The 23,102-nt window shown below is 40.0% G+C and overlaps 1 protein-coding gene across 2 annotated transcripts in view; it reads left to right on the top strand.

Annotated features, from left to right (window-relative positions):
- The first annotated feature begins 640 nt into the window (after nucleotides 1-640).
- LOC137240766 (facilitated trehalose transporter Tret1) overlaps nucleotides 641-23,102 on the top strand; it is a 34,203-nt gene continuing 11,741 nt past the window's right edge. Inside the window, exons 1-3 of one of the 2 annotated variants that reach the window (XM_067767452.1) lie at nucleotides 641-919; nucleotides 999-1,228; nucleotides 22,399-23,073. In XM_067767452.1, coding sequence (XP_067623553.1) covers nucleotides 862-919; nucleotides 999-1,228; nucleotides 22,399-23,073 — 963 coding nt within the window. In that variant the 5' untranslated portion in view covers nucleotides 641-861. The remainder of the gene's footprint in view (nucleotides 920-998; nucleotides 1,229-22,398; nucleotides 23,074-23,102) is intronic. The other variant, XM_067767453.1, reaches the window with a different exon arrangement.

Genomic DNA, 23,102 nt, shown 5'->3' on the forward strand with positions numbered 1-23,102 from the left:
GACCAAATCAGAAGCGATGCTGTTTCCTGAATCAGAGCATGTGATACCGTTTCTGCGAATGTAGGTTCTGGGTTTGCGCATGTAGCTCGCTTCATTTCCACGTCCCGTAAGCCATTTATAAAACTCTGGATTTTTACCTTCTCGGTGTATTCCACGGGTGCGTCCGCATTTGCCAAACGATAGAATCGACGTTACCTTGTGGTTTCATTAGGCCATTTGAGGGCAGTGCGCTGACACAACGTCCAAGAAAAAAAGGTAGAGGTACAGGTTGTGGTAGAGGTAGAGGAAGTGGTAGAAGTAGCGGAAGAGATAGAGGTAGAGGCAGGGGTAGAATAGAGGTAGAGATAGGTGGGTTAGAAGTACAAGCAGAAGTATAGGTAGATGTCGAGCTAGAGGTAAATGACGGTAAGCGAAAAGGAAACAGCGAGTGGTCAAAATTTTTCAAGTGGAAGACGAAAAAAAACACCCAAAATTAGAAAAGAAGGAAAAAAATTGTCCCATTTTACTGCGGACTGACTGTACCTATGTATATACTGAATAATATACAATTTTTTTTATAATAAAAGCAAAACTATTCATTTACGCATTCAATTTGAAGTAATTGTGACAATTGCACTACAACAACAACCTAACAGAAATAAATGTATTAGTTGCCCATAGCGACTGAATCTGGCGTGGTTCATTAAAGAGCAATCTTCTTTTACCGTAAAAGGAAGCAGATGAAAAGTGGGCGCGTTAAAGCTCGGTTTACTAATTTAAATAAAATAAAAATTATAATAAATAATTGTATGAGTGACAAAAGTGAAAAGTGACAGAAAAAAAGTGTATGTGACCGTTTAATAGCGAAAGCGAGCAGCGAAAATGTGTTTACCAAAGGATTTGAAAGGTGTTACGATCCAACGGATCGTTACATTAGTCGGTAAATGGTCTTTAAAGATCATACATACATACATATATGAATCATCCTGAATATAACTAAATTTTTTTTATCTACATAGGTAATATTTTATGTTTGAACTTCGGCATCATGTTCGGTATAACACCCGCGCATATGAAGCTCTATATGGAAGAAGAGACACCTTTAAATCATGTCGCTAGCTTAGCGGATGTCGCTTGTATCTCTGGTTGTCTTTTTGCTAGTGCTGCTGTGGGCGCGATCATCTGTGGGCTTTTATCGCAACGAATTGGGCCGAGAGCTATGCTATTGCTGAGCGGTCTGCTGCAAATTGTAAGTTCTTACAATTTGGGCCTTGCAGTCTGTTCGAAGAGAGCACATACTTATGTGGGAAGAGGTATCCGAGGTTGTAGTAATCCTTTTTTGGTTTGGTGGGAGCTGTAGCCGGTGTTTAGGTACATTCAAGCCACTAAGATATATTCCCTTTCACTGAGTTAAATGAAGAAGTTATTAGGTCAACAAAAAAAAAAATCTGAAAAGAATTAAATACTTGGGGCAATTTACCCCGAGGAGACAGGGCTTCTCTTCCAAATTGCGTTGTGCTCTTTACTGGCAGAAATACGCTCGGAGTGTTGGCCAGTCGAGGGGCGACCGCTTAGAAAACTGTTTTCTAATTTTTTGTTTCTAAATTTCTGTTTCGTCCGAGACTTCAACCTATGACCTTCGGTGTGGTAGGCGCATCACACCACGACGTCACAACGACTTCATTTATGAAGTCACGATTGAAAGCTGCGTTATCACATTCTGCTGAGTACTTCGTAATCATCGTCTTTGCGCTTCTGTAGCATTTTTGAATGGCGTCAAGAGGTAGTTACAGTTAATGGTTTTTTAACGCTTCTAAAATAGATGGTGTATCTTTCTTAAAATACGTAGCAATCACTTAGTAGTCAGAACAAGAGATTTAAGTCTTTCTCGAAGACGACATACTACTTAATATTAACCGCTGTAAAGCAACACAGGATCTGTTGGCGCCGACAGTTTTGGAGTTGAAGATTAACATAGCCCTGTTTATTGAGCCACACAGAGCGAATACTGCGAATCGCATACAAGGTGGATGGAACAAGGCAGCGATTAATACTCGAGGAACGAGGATTCGTATGGGATAAGATAGCTGGCATTTATGTTTACAGAGAGCGTCACTCAAAGGGAGAGCTCTGCTGGAAGCATTTGCATACCTTGATGTAGTGCTCCTTAATAGGGGCGTGCAACATATCTTCTCGAAAAACTGGTTCGGCTCCGTAATCGAAATAACGTTTGTTAACACCAGTCTCTACAGGTTGGCTGAGTGTAATAATAGTGAGCGTTGTGGGCGTCAACCTAGGCGAGGGAATATTAATACATTTGATTCATGAATGTTCAAGTAAATGTTGTCAGCAGTAGAACACATAGAAAGTGCTAATGGCATTGTCAGTAAAATATTAGCCGATATTAGAGCAGCATACGATGCGTTGATAACTAGAAAGTCCAAGCGCAAACAACTTAATTCCACATTCCGGTGAAACGAGCGCATACTATCACTAAGGAGAGAGTCTATTGAGGACATTAGGCGTTTTCCGAGGAGGTGATCCTGGTCCTAACCCGGAAAATCCCAGTGGACTTACTGGCAAGCGAATTGGCCGATCTGTATAATACTAATATCGAGCGACCATCTGAAGACGCGGAAGCACCGCGAACCGAACTACCATCTCACGCAGATACTGAGTGGACATGGCGGTTTCAAAGATTTTTTATGGAAGCGTAGGATAGAGGGTAAAGTCAACCTCCCGTTTGTGCGCGTTACCCGTCCGTAGCACTGGGCATCGCAGAAATTTGTCCTATCGACTTATTAGCAAAACAAGCAGCACTGATTAATCAGGATCAAGCATGCAGAACTGGCAGCACAGGTAGAATACCTCAACAAAGGGATGCTGGACATACCGATGTATCCCAGATATTAATATATGCCCATCGAAAAAACGACACTCCTAAAAGGGCAACTAAGTTACGCGCGCTAGGTGACTTCGTTTCGTTTATTAACGTTGATTATCGTAACGAAATGATATCGTTTCGTTCGTTAAGCATGCCTGCTTATAAGAGTATCTCAGATATATGCATGTGTTTGTGCATTGACTCTCCGCTGCTCGTAAACGTACATGGTACATATGTGTAGACGCAATTATTGTTTCGTTTAGATACATAATGATCGTCGTAGATACATAATGATTGAATTATTGATGTAAATTCGCGTCACTGCTTGGCGTCGGCTTAGAGATAGCAGCACCCTTTAGTTTTGCTAATATTCGTAACACTGCCCTCCACCTAAGTCTGATCGTCCCGATTAGACAAATCTCCCGATCTAAACGTTGCCAGCCTTTCCAAATGGACCACTTTCATTTTGGTTCGTGGTTTACCGATGGTTTGTATGCGGTACACTACATCGTTGATCCGTTTTACAACTTTGTATGGGCCTTCCCAATTACACTGCAATTTCGGGGACAAACCTTTTTTACGTTGTGGGTTGTATAACAACACCAAATCTCCTTCCTGAAAACCTTCTGAATTAATTGCTTTATCGTATCTGGCTTTTATCTTGTCACTCATAATCTTTGTTCGTTGCTTTATCAGATCATGTATTTCTCTTAGCTCTTGTTCCAAATCATAGTGGATTTTTTGACATTTCTCTCCGCATTGGCATCTATCCCAAACTTCAAATGAGCTGGCAGTCTAAGGTCATTGCCAAAAATTACTTTTGCAGGGGTATGGCCCCTTGTCTCATGCACTGCTGATCGGTAAGCCATCAAGAATAATGGTATGCGGGTATCCCACTCTTTATGGTATTTGTCTACTACTTTCCTTAAGTGCTCCTCCAATGTTCTATTGAATCGTTCCAGCATACCATCGGATTGAGGATGCAATGCAGTTGTTCGTATTTTTCGAATTCCCAATGATTTACACATTTCCTGGAACACAGCTGATTCGAAATTCCTGCCTTGGTCAGAATGTAACTCCATTGGTACATCATACCTTGCAACCCATTCGTTTTTAACCACTTCTGCTGCTGTTTCTGCTTCTTGGTTTGGGATTGGGTATACCTCTGGCCATTTACTGAAATAATCCATAACCACCAGTACGTATTTGTTTCCGCGGTTGCTAGTAGGAAATGGACTTGCGACATCCATGGCGATCCTTTCAAATGGTGCACCTGAAATATACTGCTTCATCTGGCCATGACTTCGGGTTTTGGGCCCTTTCGCTCTGTTGCATACCTCGCAGTTGGCAATCCATTCGGTGACCGACTGACGGCAACCAACCCAATAGAATCTCTGCTTAATTTTCTCGAGTGTCTTCGTAATTCCAAGATGACCTCCACTTGGACCATTGTGCAGCTCGCTGAGCACGTCATGAATCCTCTGCCTGGGAACAACTATCAGTTTATTCTTGCATTGACCATCCTCACTCTCCCATACTCGATGCAAGCAACCGGATATCAATTCTAAACTGTTCCACTGTACCCAATATGACTTCGCAATGGGACTCTCTGCTGACATCTCTCTGCTTGGTCTTTCGTTTCGTTCGAGCCCTTGCATAACATGTGACAGATCTGTATCTTCTAGCTGACACCTTCTTAGTTGTTCCTTGTCCAATTCATCCGTACACGTTATAGTAATTAGCCGGACATCTATAATGTCTTCTTTAGCCTCGGCCTTTGAACAGTGCTTGCATTCCAGACTACATGGTCTTCGTGACATTACATCGGCATTTCCATGGGTACTACCTTTTCGATGCTCAATGGAAAAGTCATAGCTTTGTAGTCGCTCGATCCACCGTGCCAATTGTCCTTCCGGATTACGGAACTGCAGAAGCCATTTCAACGCTGCGTGATCTGTCCTGACACGGAATCGCTGGCCGTAGAGGTATTTGTGAAAATGTTTAATGCACTCTACCAATGCCAACAGCTCTCTCCGCGTAACACAGTAGTTCCTCTCTGGTTTTCCAATCGAACGGCTGTAATATGCAACTACGTTCTCCTGTCCATCGACCAGTTGTGATAAAACGCCTCCTATAGCATATCCACTCGCATCTGTATCTAGAATAAATGTTGCTCCTGGAATCGGATATGCTAACATTGGGGCAGTGCACAAACGCTCCTTCAATGTTTGGAAAGCCATTTCTTGCTCCTTCTTCCATTGAAAATCTATGTTTTTTCTTGTAAGCTCATGGAGGCTATGGGCTACGCTGGAAAAATTTGGTACAAATCGGCGGTAATATGTGCACAGCCCAAGGAAACTTCTCAACTCATGTAGGTTCTGTGGTCTTGGCCAATCCTTTACAGCCTCTATTTTTTCGTTCGCAGTGCAGATGCCCTCTGTCGTTACCTTGTGACCCAAATAATTGACTTCCTTTTTAAACAGCGCACACTTTTTGGGACTTAACTTCAGGCCAGCGCGAGCTATTCTCTGGAAAACTTCCTACAAGTTCTTAAGATGTTCATCAAAGTTCTTTCCCAATACGATGATGTCGTCCAGGTACACCAAGCATGTTTTCCAATGTAGTCCTTTCAGTACCTGGTCCATGAGTCTCTCAAAAGTAGCTGGTGCATTACAAAGTCCAAAAGGCATCACTGTAAATTGCCACAGACCATCACCGACACTGAAGGCTGTTTTTTCTTTATCTTCCTCCTTCACCTCAACTTGCCAATAGCCGCTTTTCAAGTCCAGTGTGGAAAACCATTTCGTACCAGATAGCGAGTCCAGAGTGTCGTCAATTCTTGGCAATGGGTAGCTATCCTTTTTCGTAACGTCATTCAACTTCCGGTAGTCCACGCAAAACCTCATTTTTCCAGCCTTCTTCTTTACAAGTACTACCGGTGAGCTCCATGGACTAGCTGATGGTTCGATGACGCCGCTGTCGCTCATTTCTTGTATGATTTGACTCACTACTTCCCGCTTCGCCAGTGGAACACTACGTGGAGCTTGACGGACCGGCCTCGCATCTGCCGTGTCAATTTGATGTTTCACAACATTGGTGCGGCCTGGTTTGGAACCATCCTGGTCAAATATGTTCGCGTACTTTAGGAGCAGTTGTTTTGCCTTACTCTGATAGAGGTCCTCTAGCCATGCGTCCATGCCGTGATATCATTTGAAAGATCAGTATTACTAGATGAAACGTGTTCCTGGAGCTGTTCACAGTTAATAACTACTTCGGCCTCTTGGCATCTTCCCAAAATAGCTCCTTTGGTCAAATTGAATGGTGACTTGAACTCATTGAGTACTCTTACCGGAATACGTCCATCTTGTTTTGTCATAGCCAGGGGTTTTCCTACAAGTATGTTCAGTGCTGATTTATGTGCTGCTTCGACAACCCACAATTTGTTAGTCCCACAATCTCCATCAACCTTTGCCCAGATGACTGCTTCTGATTTTGGTGGTATTTGCTGACTCTCTTCCACCAGCACTCGTTTACTGCTGTAGCCTCTCTCGTAGCCGAAATTAAGTGGCACATCCATGTTCTTATATCGCATCGTCTTGCTTTGCATATCGATCTTGATGCCTTGGTTGATTAAGAAGTCCACTCCAATTATGATTTCATCAACAATACCTGCCACTATAAAATTGTGTAGTACCGTGACGTTCCCAATTGCTACTTCACATTCTACTTCTCCAATTACCTGGGTGTCCTCTCCCGTGGCTGTACGTAATCTTGCTCCAAGCAATGTTCTTATCTTCTTGTTGACTAAATCTGATCGAATGATGGAATGGGATGCACCCGTATCTACAGTCAGTAAACGTTCCTTTCCATCCACATGTCCTCCGACAGTAAGATTGCTTGACCTTCTTCCAATTTGCGAAATAGAGATTATGGGGCATTCAACTGAGGGAGCCAGCTGTCGCCCCTTGCGGCTGACTCTCTTTAGTTTAACGATTGAGCGGACTTGGAGATTTGCTCATCTCCTTCAGCTCTGCGTTTACGACCACCCACATTGTTGGAACTGATAGGGTTGGTGTTGCAATGTCGTGCAATATGACCTGGGTTGCCGCACTTGAAACATTTAATAACTCCGGCATTTTTCTGTTGTCATCCCTTCAGTGCTTCCAAAATTGTGTCTACCCAATCTGGTCTTTCCACTTCCACACGATGAGCTTTGTATGCTGGTTTACTCAATAGTGAGGCAGTTTCCTGAGTCAGTGCATGTGATACCGTCTCTGCAAATGTTGGCTTTGGGTTTGCGTATGTGGCTCGCTTCGTTTCGACGTCCCGTATGCCATTTATAAAGCTCTGAATTTTTACTCTTTCGGTGTATTCCACGGGTGCGTCGGCATTCGCCAAATGTGCAAGCCTTTCGACATCTGACGCAAACTCCTGCAAAGTCCTATTTGCTTTTTGGTAGCGGTTTTGCAACTCAATTTGGAATATCTGTTTTCTATGCTCGCTTCCATAACGTCGTTCTACAGCAGCCATCAATGCTTCATAACTGTTCCGTTCGTACTCTGGAATCGTCTGTAAGATTTCGGCAGCTGGTCCTTTCAATGCTACGAAGATTGCAGCAACTTTATCTTCAGCATTCCAGTTGTTCACTGTTGCGTTCTTCTCAAATTGTAGCTTAAAGACCTGGAAAGGAACAGAACCGTCAAAGGATGGTGTTTTTACCTTTGGATTACTCGCTGAAACTGTTGGGCGATTTAATTGCAACTCCTGTATACGACCTCGCAAAGCTTCTATCTCAGCATCAATTTTGTTCTCGAGCTGCACAATTTTTGTATCCTGTGCTTCCAGCTTTGATGTTACCCTTGCTTCCTGTGCTTTCAACTGCGAAGAAATTTGCGCCACCTGCAATGATAAGCGCTCCTCTTGTGCTTCCATCTTAGATGTTATACGTGTCTCTTGCGACTCCAGTTGGGATGCCATATATGTCTTCTGTCCTTCGAGCTGTGTAGAAATTTGTGTTTCCTGTGCTTCAATCTTCGATGTTATTCGTGTCTCTTGGGATTCCATCTGTGATGACATATACGTTTTCTGTTCTTCTAGTTGAGATGACATATACGTTTTCTGTTCTTCTAGTTGAGATGACATTGTCGATGTTTGAGCAGATATTGCAGCCAAAATCATGTTCAAGTCTGTGCTCGTAACTGTCTGCAATGTTTCGTTTTTCTCTTCAATTTTTGTTGTTGTCTCGTCGTTGTCAATTCCTTCTGCTTCCATTGCCTCTCGTAGCCGTGCCTGAAGTTCGAGTTTAACGCTTGTATTCAATCCACGGCTCTCCAACTCCTTCTTTAGTTGCTGGATCTTCAATTCACTAAACTTTGCTATGTCCTACTTGTCCTTTGGAATTTATTCAACAATTCCTCTTTCTGACACCAATTGTAACGAATTTACTTGCAAATCCTCTTATTTGCAATCCTCTGCTAAGTTCGAATCACTAAACTGTTGAATAAATAACTCCAATATTGAATAATGGAAAAATGGCCTTTATTAAAATACTTCACAATAACAATCAAACTGTGCAACGAATAGCTTAATAACCAAACTGATAGCTTAAATGAAACTTACTTTCAAAATAATACTGCTATTGCTCGCTAGATATCGTCTTAGTCGTAACTGCTTGACAACTCAAATCAAACTGAATTCCAGCGCCTCTACAATTGTCGACTTTTATACTCTTTGATTTCAACCTTCGCATCTTCTAGGCACTTCCAGAATCTACTAGTCCAGCAGCTCTCAAACTTCTCAGCTGTAACTACAATTGCACAATTTTATACATCTTCTAGGCGCTTCCAGAATCTACTAGTCCAGCAGCTCTCAAACTTCTCAGCTGTAACTACAATTGCACAATTTTATAGTTTTTCTCATTGCATACTTATAAGAGTATCTCAGATATATGCATGTGTTTGTGCATTGACTCTCCGCTGCTCGTATACGTACATGGTACATATGTGTCGACGCAATTATTGTTTCGTTTATATAGATACATAATGATTGAATTATTAATGTGAATTCGCGTCACTGCTTAGCATCGGCTTAGAGATAGCAGCACCCCTTAGTTTTGCTAATATTCGTAACAATACAATAAAATAACGGTGACGTAGCTATAGCTATTTAGAGAATAGTTGCGTAGCAACGATAAACTTCCGAATGATACCGATCTCAACCTTGGATAAATCCTTCGGATTTCCAAGTGAGTCACGACCGAAGTACTTTCGCCTAGTTTATGCAAAAGCTGGGCAATCAAGCATAAAGTGATATGATGATTCCACCTCATTATCCTCCATACAGCTACAGCAGGACTGTACATTGAGACGTACTGCATGGATTCCCATGGACGGTGCCCTGTCAACACACCAATTACCATTGATAGGTGAGCGATAGTGAAACCGATTATTTTGGCGGACTTCCTGCCATCCACTTTCGGCCAGAAAGATCTTGCTACGCTGCAAGAGGTGGTGTCCGCACAACGTTTGCTATGAAGGAGCAAACCACAAGTAGAAAGCGGAATCCCGAAATCATAACCATCTTCATCCGGTTCAGTTGTACCGATGCGGGCTAAGAGATCCGCTTGACAGTTCCCCGGGATATCACTATGGCCCGGGACCCAGATATTCTTAATTGTAAAAAAATGCAATCGCAGCGAGGTTAGGCACTCCCAGACAACCCTCGATCGCAATGTAGTTGACCTCAATGCCTTTATAGCCACTTGGCTATCAGAGTAGATGTTAATTGCCTAACATGCCAACCTAATATAAACGCACGCAAGTAATTTTCTGTCAAAAATGTCTCATGCACATACAACTTGTATGAGAGCAACCCAAATTGAATTTGCTGCGTGAACCTAACTTGATTTCCAATTTTTGTTCTGCGTGACATTTAAATTTGACGTTTGCACACATGCTTTACATTGTCGCAACGCATGCTTATTTGGGTTATGGCAAAAAACGCCGGTTGTTTGCGTGCGCCAAAAAAAACGCAGTGCGGTTTTATTAGGTTGGCATGTAACTTTCGTAGCAATGGATATCATTTGATCCACTGAATCCTTAATCGCAGCAACTTCCGCTTAGAAGACGCTGCAATGATCAGCCAATTTAAACTTGCGGCTTACATTAAGCCCTTTAAAAAAACCCCCTACCAACCTTCGACCCATCCGTGAACAAGTTAACCGGTCCCTGCCCCAGATGAGTCCTCTTCCCCATTCCTCTGTCGGAGGAATGACTGGTGTATAGTAGTAAAAAGTAGCAAAAGAGTTTCAGAAAAGTTCCCTCTCTACGTTTAAATTTATGAGGGCCGTAAAATTTGTGTTCTAGTACAACTGACTCACTTTCTGTGTTATTGCGTCATGCACCGGTTAATAATATTGTAACGAATTTGCTGCAAATCCTCTTATTTGCCCTTTTGCTAAGTTCGTATCACTAAACTGTTGAATAAATAACTCCAATATTGAATAATGGAAAAATGGCCTTTATTAAATTACTTCACAATAACACTTATAAATGAAACTGACTTTCAAAATAATACAGCTCTTGCTCGCTAGATAGTGTCTTAATCAATAACTGCTTGATAGCTCAAATCAAACTGAATTCCAGCGCCTCTACATTTGTTGCCTTTTATACTCTCTGATTTCAACGTTCGCATCTTCTAGGCGCTTCCAGAATCTACTAGTTCATCAGCTCTCAAACTTCTCAGCTGTAACTACAATTGCACGATTTTATAGCTTCTCTTATTGCATACTTTCAGGAGTATATCAGATATATGCATGTGTTTGTGCATTGCCTCTCCGCTGCTCGTATACGTACATATGTGTAGACGCAATTATTGTTTCGTTTATGTAGATACATAATGATTGAATTATTGATGTGAATTCACGTCACTGCTTAGCAACGGCTTAGAGATAGCAGCACCCCTTAGTTTTGATAATATTCGTAACACTGCCCTCCACTTAAGTCTGATCGTCCCGATCAGACAAATCTCGATCTAACCGCTGCTAGCATGAACGTGATTTCCCAATTTCTTGTATGCGGTAGATGACATCACTGATCGTCTTCACAACTCTGTACGGGCCTTCCCAACTGCACCGATATTTGGATGGAACACCTTTCCGCCGGTGTGGGTTGTATAGCAGTTCCAAATCTCCCTCCCGGAAACCTTCCGAATTATTTTCCTTGTCGAACCTGTGTTTCATCTTACTACCCATTATCCTGGATCGTTCCCTCGCACTCTGTTGCTTGGCCAATAAACTACTTCGTAGAGCTGGCGCTTGACGGATTGGCTTCGCATAATCAGTATCGTTCCCACGTTTCACAACAGTAGTGCGCTCCGGCTTGAAACTACCCTCGCATTTTTTTCGGAAATTCGTTGCTTCGCTTTCCTGCGTCTTTTAGGTTTTGTCAATGCTAGTGTTTCTCTCGCAGGTACTTTTGATTTTGCTTTATTTGGACCATTCGACCTATTAACCTTTGTCTTTGACTTCCGTGCGTTTTGTCGAGTCTTCTCCACCTGTACTCGATTACTACTGAATCCTTTCTGCAAACTGAAGTTAAGTGGTATATCCTGGTTCTTAAAACGCATCAACCTTTTCTGCATATCGATCTTGATGTCATGGTCAACCAAGAAGTCCACTCCCAATATGACTTCATCAACGATCTCCGCCACAACGAATTTGTGTAAAACAATGACCTTCCGAATTAAGACTTCACAGATCACTTCTCCCCGGACTTGGTCATACTCGCCAGTGACCGTACGCAACCTCGCTCCAGGTAATGACTTTACTCTCCTGTATACCAAATCAGATCGAATCAAGGAATGAGATGCGCCCGTATCTACAGTCAGTACATGTTCTTTACCATCCACATTCCCTCTGACGGTAAGACTGCTCGATTTTCTACCAATTTGCAACACAGATATCACAGGGCATTCAATAGCTGGATCTAGCTCTCGATCTCTAACTCTTACTCGCTCTTGCTCATCTCCTCCAGCTGTGCGTTTACGGCCACCCACATTGTAGGAACTATTAGGACCAAGATCGCAATGACGTGCAATGTGACCGGACTTCCCGCATTTGAAGCATTTGATAACTTTTTCACTCCGCTTTTGCGATCCTTTCAGCGCCTCCAATATTGCGTCTATCCACTCTGGCCTTTCTACTTCCACACGGCGTGCTTTGAAAACTGGCTTACACAGAAGCGACGCTGTTTCCTGAGTCAGTGCGTGGGATACCGTTTCAGCAAATGTTAGTTTTGGATTCGCATATGTAGCCCGCTTCGTTTCAACATCTCGTATGCCATTTATGAAGCTCTGGATTTTTACCCTTTTAGTGTATTCCACGGGTGCATCCGCATTTGCAAGATGAGCCAATCTTTCAATATCTGAAGCAAACTCCTGGCATGTCGCATTTGCTTTTTGGTAGCGGTTTTGCAACTCAATTTGGAATATCTGCTTTCTATGCTCGCTTCCATAACGTCGTTCTACAGCAGCCATCAATGCTTCATAACTGACGTTCTGTAAGATTTCGACAGCTGGTCCTTTCAATGCTACGAAGAGTGCAGCAACTTTATCTTCAGCATTCCAGTTGTTCACTGTTGCGGTCTTCTCAAATTGTAGCTTAAAGATCTGGAAAGGAACAAAACCGTCAAAGGATGGTGTTTTTACCTTTGGGTTACTCGCTGAAACTGCTGGACGATTTAGTTGTAACTGCTCGATACGTCCTCTCAAAGCATCCACCTGCTGTTGTTGTTGTTGTAGCGATTAGGTTACTCCCCGAAGGCTTTGGGGAGTGTTATCGATGTGATGGTCCTTTGTCGGATACAGATCCGATACGCTCCGGTAACACAGCACCATTAAGGTGCTGGCCCGACCATCTCGGGAACGATTTATATGGCCACATTAAACCTTCAGGCCATCCCTCCCTCCCCACCCCCAAGTTCCATGAGGAGCTTTGGGTCGCCAGAGCCTGGTCTGTTAGTGAAACGGGATTCGCCGCTCGAAGATGAGGTTGACAATTGGGTTGGAGAAGCTATATATTGCGCTACGCAACCCCTTGAATCCCAAAGTGTGAAAAGCATCCACTTCGGCTTCGATTTTATCCTGTCGACCACTGAAGCCTTCATGAAACTGGGTTAGTTTTTCTTCCATATGCGCTTCCAGTTTAGATGATATACGGACTTCCTGCTCTTCTAGTTGTGTGGAGATCTGAGATGATATCTGTGCTGAAACTTGTGCCGACATTTCTGAAATACGCGTTTCTTGTGCTTCAATCTTTGATGTTATTTCTGACGACATTTCTGCAATATGTGTCTTCTGTTCTTCCAATTGTGATGACATGGTAGATATTTGTGATGACATTTCGGACATTTGTGCCGATATTGCAGCCAATATCATGTTCAGGTCTGTGTTCGCCATTGTCTGCGGTGTTTCATTTTTCTCTTCAATTTTTGTTATTGTCTCGTCCTCATCAGGATAAAAGACATACTCGTCCACATCAATTCCTTCTGATGCCATTGCATCTCGTAGCCGTGCCTGTCCAACTCCTTCTTTAGTTGCTGGATCTTCAATTTACTGAACTTTGCCATGTCCTGGTTGTCCTCTGGAATTTATTCAACAATTCCTCTTCTGACACCAATTGTAACGAATTTACTTGCAATTCCTCTTATTGGCCCTTTTGCTAAGTTCGTATCACTAAACTGTTGAATAAATAACTCCAATATTGAATAATGGAAAATGGCCTTTATTAAAGTACTTCACAATAACACTTATAAATGAAACTGACTTTCAAAATAATACTGCTCTTGCTTGCTAGATAGCGTCTTAATCAATAACTGCTTGATAGCTCAAATCAAACTGAATTCCAGCGCCTCTACATTTGTTGCCTTTTATACTTTCTGATTTCAAAGTTCGCATCTTCTAGGCGCTTCCAGAATCTACTAGTCCATCAGCTCTCAAACTTCTCAGCTGTAACTACAATTGCACGATTTTATAGCTTCTCTTGTTGCATACTTTCAGGAGTATCTCAGATATATGCATGTGTTTGTGCATTGCCTCTCCGCTGCTCGTATACGTACATATGTGTAGACGCAATTATTGATTCGTTTATGTAGATACATAATGATTGAATTATTGATGTGAATTCACGTCACTGCTTAGCATCGGCTTATAGATAGCAGCACCCCTTAGTTTTGATAATATTCGTAATAATATGTATTTGTTATTCAATTAATTTTTCTCTTATTAGAAACAACTGAAAAGAAAGAAAAATTTGTGTTGTTTTAACCGCAATAACACTTCTACGAACCATTTTTTTCCCCCTGCCTGCAGCAGTTGTCTTTGTTTTAGAAGAAAAAATCTCATGTTTGGGCTTAAGAAACTTGTAGCGAGCAATTCGTTTACACAGATGGGAGTCCAAGGAAGTATAGCTGAGACTGAGGAACAGCTACCCGCCCTAAGGAAGGAGCAGCTCACGGAAGCGCCAGCTTTGATTACTTACAGAATATCTGCAACGCTATTACTCCGGATGAGCCTGGATAAAATCCATCAGCGATCAGAGGAAGCCAAGGCTTAGGTAATTTCGTCTGGTCCGAGCAAATGGTGGGCAGTTAAATATGAAATAAATTATTGATTCCACCACATCATCCTACACCCAGCCCCAACAGGGTCTTCCAGTAGGTTGAGGCGCATCGCATGAACTCTCATTGTTCAAATAGAAGGAGCTAAACCTGTAAGTGAACATAATGAGCTCAGCTGAGCGCCTCACACTTACATCAGAACATTTTGAAGTAGTAGCTGCACAGCGTTTACTTAGTTGACTCGAGCCCATCTGTTAAAGGTCCGATAAATAAGTGATCAGGGATATTCATACAGATGATATTTATACAAAAATATATAGAGAGCGTGATTGAAATCTTCCTCAAACCATTCTCGGTTCATAATTGTTTAACTATAGCTGCGTCGAATAACATCAAATCTGACGAAACTTAAAAATAGGATGCCCTCCTGATTGGAAGTCTCTACAACTACTGGTCAGCTTGAGCTTACTGCTCACCTCGAGCTCTAGATCAGGGGTGTGCATTCTATACCACACTTGTACTCTCATTGCATATACCGATTGGCAATCACTTTACATTTTTGGAGATCCGTGCTCAAGAGTCTATACAGTCCAAGGAGATTTTTCTAAGCGTGGTCGCCTCTCGGCAGTGTTTTCCAAGCACTCCGAGTTTATTTGTGCCATGAAAAACTCATGCCAGTTAAAACCATATGTGTGATACTCCTATATTGTTACAAAAGGCTAGGTACATTCCCAAACATCAGAGTGCCGATATATTGCCGTTTAAACGTTTTTGTTTTTGTATTCAGTAATCGAATGTACCTAAATTTAAATTTTTTCTTGTCACACTTATGCTGCTACAATCACAAATATTTTATAGGCTGTCTTGTTTTGATTTCCAATTCAAAACACATTGCGAGAATTTTCTTTTAGCAATATAGGAGTATTACATATATAATTAAAACTCATCTGCCTTGCAGATGCCGTTCGGAGTCGGCATAAAACAAGCAGATCCCGTCCCGCAAATTTGTAGGAAAAATTAAAAAGAGCACCACGCAAATTGGAAGAGAAGCTCGGCCTAAAACATCTTCAGAGGTTATCGCACCTTACATTTGTATTTAGTGAGAGGCCAGAGATCACTGATGAGCCCCTGCGGCAGTACAGGACCGAAGGGTTTTGATACTGATTATTTCTTTGCGGTTTGATTGTGAGCCTCATTGGTTGAACTGAATTGACCGATCAAAAGCGACCAAACATAGGTTGAATGCATGAACAGTGTTACTAGAATTTGTTTGACTACCAAACGGAAAAACTTCAACTAGAAACCAGGACTTATATTAAAAAATGCCTTCGTCCGCTTAGAAAATACTAGAAGATTTCTTAGACATATTTCAACCGCTGCTTCAAGATCTGGCAACTCTGCCGCCCCTGCAGATGGAGCATTCATTTCAACCGTGCTCAACCGTTGCAGCCAGCACTTTCTACAACCGCTATTACTGACGAGGCCTGTATTATAAGGATGTGACGCCAGAAGGCAGTGTTTAGTTATTACGCCTATAATGAGTCTTAAGTCTAAGCCTAGATCTACAACTAGAAGTTTTTTCTATACTGTTTGTTGACTGGTCAGAGAATTGTCAAAAATCCTCCGTTTTCTTGCAGAAACTCTACCAAAGCTGCTTAACAAGAGCAAAAAAAAAGTAAGGACGGAACTGTCTTCGGCTGTGCCAAACACTTCATACCTTTCATGAATGGGGCTGAACAATAATCTTATCCCATTCGTAATCTCCAAATAATGCGCTGTATAAGATAAGAAATATATAGTGAACAGATGTACATACCTAAACGATTTTAAGATAAATATAAAAAAATGGTGAAAAACCCCCTTATCTGAACGATCGGTTGTATGGGATATATATTATATATAGCTCCGATCGAAATGATTTTTACAGGAAATCTTCTATGATATTGTGACGAATTTACTGCAAATCCTGTTATTTGCCCTTTTGCTCAGTTCGTATCGCTAAACTGTTGAATAAATAACTCCAATATTGAATAATGGAAAAATGGCCTTTATTAAAGCACTTCACAATAACACTTATACTTTGCAACTAGCTTGCTTCTCAACCAAACTGATTGATAGTTCAAATGAAACTACTATTACCCACCAGATTGCGTGCATAATCAATAACTGCTTGATAGCTCAACTCAAACTGAATTCCAGCGCCTCTACATTTGTTGCCTTTTATACTCTCCGATTTCAACGTTCGCATCTTCTAGGCGCTTCCAGAATCTACTAGTCCATCAGCTCTCAAACTTCTCAGCTGTAACTACAATTGCACGATTTATAGCTTCTCTCATTGCATACTTTCAGGAGTATCTCAGATATATGCATGTGTTTGTGCATTGATTCTCCGCTGCTCGTATACGTACATGGTACATATGTGTAGACGCAATTATTGTTTCGTTTATGTAGATACATAATGATTGATCTATGGATGTGAATTCACGTCACTGCTTAGCATCGGTTTAGAAATGGCAGCACTCCTTACTTTTGCTAATATTCGTAACAATATATTAGAATATATATCACCAAGTTTCACGTTTTTATATTGGAAACTAAGGGAGAAATGGCCAAAAATATTTCTATCTGAACGATCGGTTGTATGGGATATATATTAATTATAACTCCGATCAAAGTGATTTTTTCAAAAAATCTTTTATGATATATTAAAATATATATCACCAATCTTCACGTTTATACATTCTTAATTAAGGGAGAAATGGCCAAAAATCATCCTATCAGAACGATCGGTTGTATGGGATATAACTATATATAGCTCCGATCAAAGTGATTTTTTCAGGATATCTTCTATGATACATTAGAATATATATCACCGAGTTTCACGTTTATACTTTTTAAATTACGGCAGGAATGACCATAGTGGTCCGATCCTACCGGATCCGACAAATGTCTAATATAATACAAAACTACATCCTTGTACCAAATTTCATTGAGATATCTCAAAATTTGAGGGACTAGTTTGCGGTCAAACCGACAGACGGACGGACATGGCTATATCAACTCAGTTCGTCATCCTGATCAATTCGGTATACTTAATGGTGAGTCTATCTTCTATATTTCTCAACGTTACAAACATGGGACTAAAGTTAATATACCATTTCATGTTCATGAAAGGAATAAAAACACAAGTAAGGAAGGCTAAGTTCGGGTGTAACCGAACATTACATACTCAGCTGAGAGCTTTGAAGACAAAATAAGGGAAAATCACCATGTAGGAAAATTAACCTAGAATAACCCTGGAATGTGTTTGTATGACATGGGTATAAAATGAAAGGTAATAAAGAGTATTTTAGAGGGGAGTGGGCCGAGTTTCGAGATATCGCCATAAAGTTGACCAGGGGTGACTCTAGAATGTGATTGTACGATATGGGTATCAAATTAAAGGTATTAATGAGGGTTATAAAAGGAAGTGGTTCTTAGTTGTATATGTGAAGGCTTTTGGAGATATCGATCAAAATGTGGACCAGGCTGACCCAGAACATCATCTATCAGGTACTGCTAATTTATTTATATATGTAATACCATGAACAGTATTCCTGCCATGATTCTAAGGGCTTTTGATTTCGCCCTGCTGAACTTTTTCATTTTCTTATACTTAATATGGTAAGTGTCACACCCCTTTTACAAAGTTTTTTTCCAAAGTTATATTTTGCATCAAAAAACCAATGCAATCACCATGTTTCATCCGTTTTTTCGTATTTGGCATAGAATTATGGCATTTTTTTCCTTTTTCGAAATTTTCGATATCGAAAAAGTGGGCGTGGTGGTTACAGTCCGATTTCGTTCATTTTAAATAACGATCAGAGATGAGTGCCGAGGGACTTACATACCAAATTTCATCAAGATACCTCAAAATTTACTCAAGTTACCGTGTTTACGGACGGACGGACATGACTAAATGAATTTCTTTTTTCCCCCAGATCATTTTGATATATAGAACTCTATATCTATCTCGATTAGTTTATGCCGTTACGGATTGCCGGTATGCGAACAACATTAATACACTCTGTGAGCTTTGCTCAGCTGAGTATAAAAATAGAGTATATGGCTTATATAAGAGGTTTTATAAGGACTAGTATACAATATAAAATTGCTTTGACTTATCATAAGACACCATATGACTTAAAATTCCACTATTCATATTCATAATAACATATTTCAAAACTTTATTTAACCGATCACTCATTGGCAGTGGTTCGGCCAGCGTACAAAGTGTCATAATATTTTTTTCAAATATTCATTTACCAGATGTCATTTCCAATATATGGTTTGGAGTCGGTGTAAAACACGTACCGAACAAGTAAGGAAGGCTAAGTTCGGGTGTCACCGAACATTACATACTCAGCTGAGAGCTATGGAGACAAAATAAGGGAAAATCACGAGGTAGGAAAATGAACCTAGGGTAACCCTGGGATGTGTTTGTATGACATGTGTATCAAATGGAAGGTATTAAAGAGTATTTTAAGAGGGAGTGGGCCATAGTTCTATAGGTGGACGCCATTTAAGGATATCGCCATAAAGGTGGACCAGGGCTGACTCTAGAATTTGTTTGTACGATATGAGTATCAAATGAAAGGTGTTAATGAGTATTTTAAGAGGGCGTGGACCTTAGTTCTATAGTTGGACGCCTTTTCATGATATCGCCATAAAGGTTTATATATGTAAACCACGCACAGTATTCCTGCCAAGATTCCAAGGGCTTTTGATTTCGCCCTACAGAACTTTTTCATTTTCTTCTACTTAATATGGTAGGTGTCACACCCATTTTACAAAGTTTTTTCTAAAGTTATATTTTGCGTTAATAAACCAATCCAATTACCATGTTTCATCCCTTTTTTCGTATTTGGTATAGAATTATGGCATTTTTTCATTTTTCGTAATTTTCGATATCGAAAAAGTGGGCGTGGACATAGTCGGATTTCTGCCATTTTTTATACCAAGATAAAGTGAGTTCATATAAGTACGTGAACTGAGATTAGTAAAGATATATCGATTTTTGCTCAAGTTATCGTGTTAACGGCCGCGCGGAAGGACAGACGGTCGACTGTGTATAAAAACTGAACGTGGCTTCAACCGATTACGCGCTTAACAGTTAACGTCATAGAATCTATGCCCCTGCCAAATTTCACAAGGATTGGTAAATTTTTGTTCGACTTATGGCAGTAAAAGTATCTTAGTCAAATTAAATGAAAAAGGGCGGAGCCACGCTCATTTTGAATTTTTCTTTTATTTTTGTATTTTATTGCATAATATCACTACTGGATTCGAATGTTGACATAATTTACTTATATACTGTAAAGATATTAAATTTTTTGTTAAAATTTGACTTAAATTTTTTTTTAAGTGGGCGTGGTCGTTCTCCGATTTTGCTATTTTTTATTAAGCATACATATAGTAATAGGAGTAAAGTTCCTGCCAAATTTCGTCATGATATCTTCAACGACTACCAAATTACAGCTGGCAAAATTTTTAAATTACCTTCTTTTAAAAGTGGGCGGTGCCACGCCCATTGTCAACAATTTTACTAATTTTCTATTCTGCGTCATAAGTTCAACTCACCTACCAAGTTTCATCTCTTTATCCGTCTTTGGCAATGAATTATCGCACTTTTTCAAATTTTCGATATCGAAAAAGTGGGCGTATTTATAGTCCGACATCGTTCATTTTAAATAGCACAGAAACCTACATACCAAATTTCATTAAGATACCTCAAAATTTACTCAAGTTATCGTGTTAACGGACAGACGGACGGACCGACGGGACATGGCTCAATCAAATTTTTTTTCGATACCGATGATTTTGATATATGGAAGTCTATATCTATCTCGATTCCTTTATACCTGTACAACCAACCGTTATCCAATCAAAGTTAATATACTCTGTGAGCTCTGCTCAACTGAGTATAAAAACTTGAAAAAGAGGTTCTCATACAGTGTAAAATGTAGAATTTACACCTCTCATGGGTTCTTTGAAAGGACGAAAAGTAGATTTCCTAATTGAAAATAGTTTTATCGGCGTTCTTATTTTGCAAATAAAATAAAATAATTAAAAAAAAAAATTTAAGTTAAACGGTTTTATTGAAAACAATACTTATATTAAGTAATAATAATTCTAAAAGCTAGAAAATAATTAGGTAGGTCCTAGGTACTAGTCATCACACTCCTCATCAATGGGCGTTGATCAGACAATTAAATAAAAGCGTTGGGCGCGTGAAATTTCTAAAAATGTGAGGAGTAGCATACCCTGTTTAAGGTTCAGTTGGTCTCACTTATGACTACCAATAGAAATTTGACGCGTCCAACGCTTTTATTTAATTGTCTGATCAACGCTCTAGATTGATGAGGAGTGTGATAACTAGTACCTAGGACCTACCTTATTATTTTCTAACTTTTAGTATTAGTATTACTTAATTTAAATATTGTTTTCAATAAAACCGTTTAACTTAAATTTTTTTTTTAAATTATTTTATTTTCAAGTTTTTAGTCTTGATTTGATTGCCTATTATTTCTCATAATATTTAATTCATTTAGTGACTCATTATTGCAAGGACTCTTTCCTGACAATTTGTTACAAACCAGGTCACATAATTCTTCCAAAGAGTCTACTCTACTCGGCGCCACGTATGCTTGTCCCTCCTCGAACTCCAAAATATTTTGATGTCACTTCTACGGACTGTATGTAATATTTGTTCCAAATATGAGCCAAATCGGACATCATAGGTCGCTTTCTATTCATGTGTGTATTATTTGTTCCACATATGGACCAAATCGGACCACAAAAACGATTTTTTTGAATATCTCGATATTTGCGCCATCTAGCGACGATTTTTTTCATAGGTCGCTTTCTATTCTTGTATGTATTATGTGTTCCAAATATGAGCCAAATCGGAACACAAATACGATTTTTGTGAACATCTCGATCCCTGCGACACCTAGCGTCGATTTTTATTCATATGTCGCTTTCTATTCATGTATGTATTATGTGTTCCAAATATGAGCCAAATCGGACCACAAATACAAGTTTTTTGAATATCTCGATCTTTGCGCCACATAGCGCCGATTTTTTTCATAGGTCGCTTTCTATTCTTGTATGTATTATGTGTTACAAATATGAGCCAAATCGGACCACAAATACGATTTTTGTGAATATCTCGACCCCTGCGCCACCTAGTGGCGATTTTTTTCTTATTATTGCATTGTGATCGGGTTCTGAACTATATTCCAAGTTTTAACCTTGTAGCTTATCGGGAAGTTACTTAAATTTCAATTACAAAATTCGTGCCAGCCAGCCAACCAACCAGCCTGTCAAGTCAAGCTAAATAAAACCGTTTAAAAACACAGTTTCTTCAAAAATATTACGAAAACTTATAGACTATAGTGGGATTTTATTTATCATGCCTCCCTTTAAAGTTAAAACACAGACAGCATCTTTAAGTTATTTTTTTTAATTTTTTTATGAAATTGGAGTAAAAATTAATTAAAATTTTTTATTCTGTTATATTTTTTTTGTGAAAAAATTAACAAAACGCATGAGAAGTTGCCTTAAATTTTTAGCCTTTTTTCTTAGTTTTAAACATTTTTGTTTAGCTTTTTTTAACTTTTTATTTTTGTCCATCTAGCCTTTTTTCTTAAAAAACTCTGGGAACACTGAAATGTATTCGCTGTTAGCGTGTACTCGGGTTTTTGATCTCTCCCCAAGACTAACGCTTACGATCTTTAAGAAACTTACTTACTTTTTCGCCTCATACGTCTGCGTTGATGAATAACTCTCTTTCTAATTGACTACAATATCAGTCGCTTACTGTAACACACTTATCTGCTATCTCTCTCCCTCAATCTATTTCCTTCTCTTTCATATTAGTCGAGCTGGTTTTGCATACATTTCGGCTACGATATCCTACACATCTATTCATCGCGTGTATTCGGTGGTCTGGCGGCTGGCGCCACATTTATTGTTCTACCAATTTTCATAGCAGAAATCTCGGAGGAGCAAAATATTTCAAGTCTAATCGCTACTATAGAACAATGGCGTACTGTGGGCATTATGATCGGGTTTATTCTTGGCCAATATTTACAATATGAATATGTGGGATTGGTGGCGGCGTGTATCTCATGTGCCTTTACCATGATGTTTCCATTCAGTCAAGAGAGTCCATATTACTATATGCGCCAAGGTGATATCACAGGTTTGGAAAAATCTTTACGTTGGTTTCGTGGCGTACGTCGTATGAGCGATCGTAATCGGCCAGAATTTTTACGCGAGTTGAACGGTTTCAAGAGTAACATGGAAATAAATACTATTGCTGACAAGAATATACCGTTGAATTATTTGTTAAGGATGACTCTATATACCGTGCTATTAGTTGTCGGAGTGCAATTGAGTGGCGTCTATGTGATCTTTACTTGGTCTGAGCAGATACTTTCAAATAATGTGTTCATAAATCTATCGACAGATGTAAGTGTGGTGATTTTGTCTGTTACACAATTTGTTGGTACCACAATCACAGTTTGGTTAGCACCACTTTTGACGAGGAAGGTGAGTACAATTGGGTTTTGTTTTTTTTT

The sequence above is a fragment of the Eurosta solidaginis genome, chromosome 2, assembly GCF_040869045.1.
Source record: "Eurosta solidaginis isolate ZX-2024a chromosome 2, ASM4086904v1, whole genome shotgun sequence".
Lineage (NCBI taxonomy): Eukaryota > Metazoa > Arthropoda > Insecta > Diptera > Tephritidae > Eurosta > Eurosta solidaginis.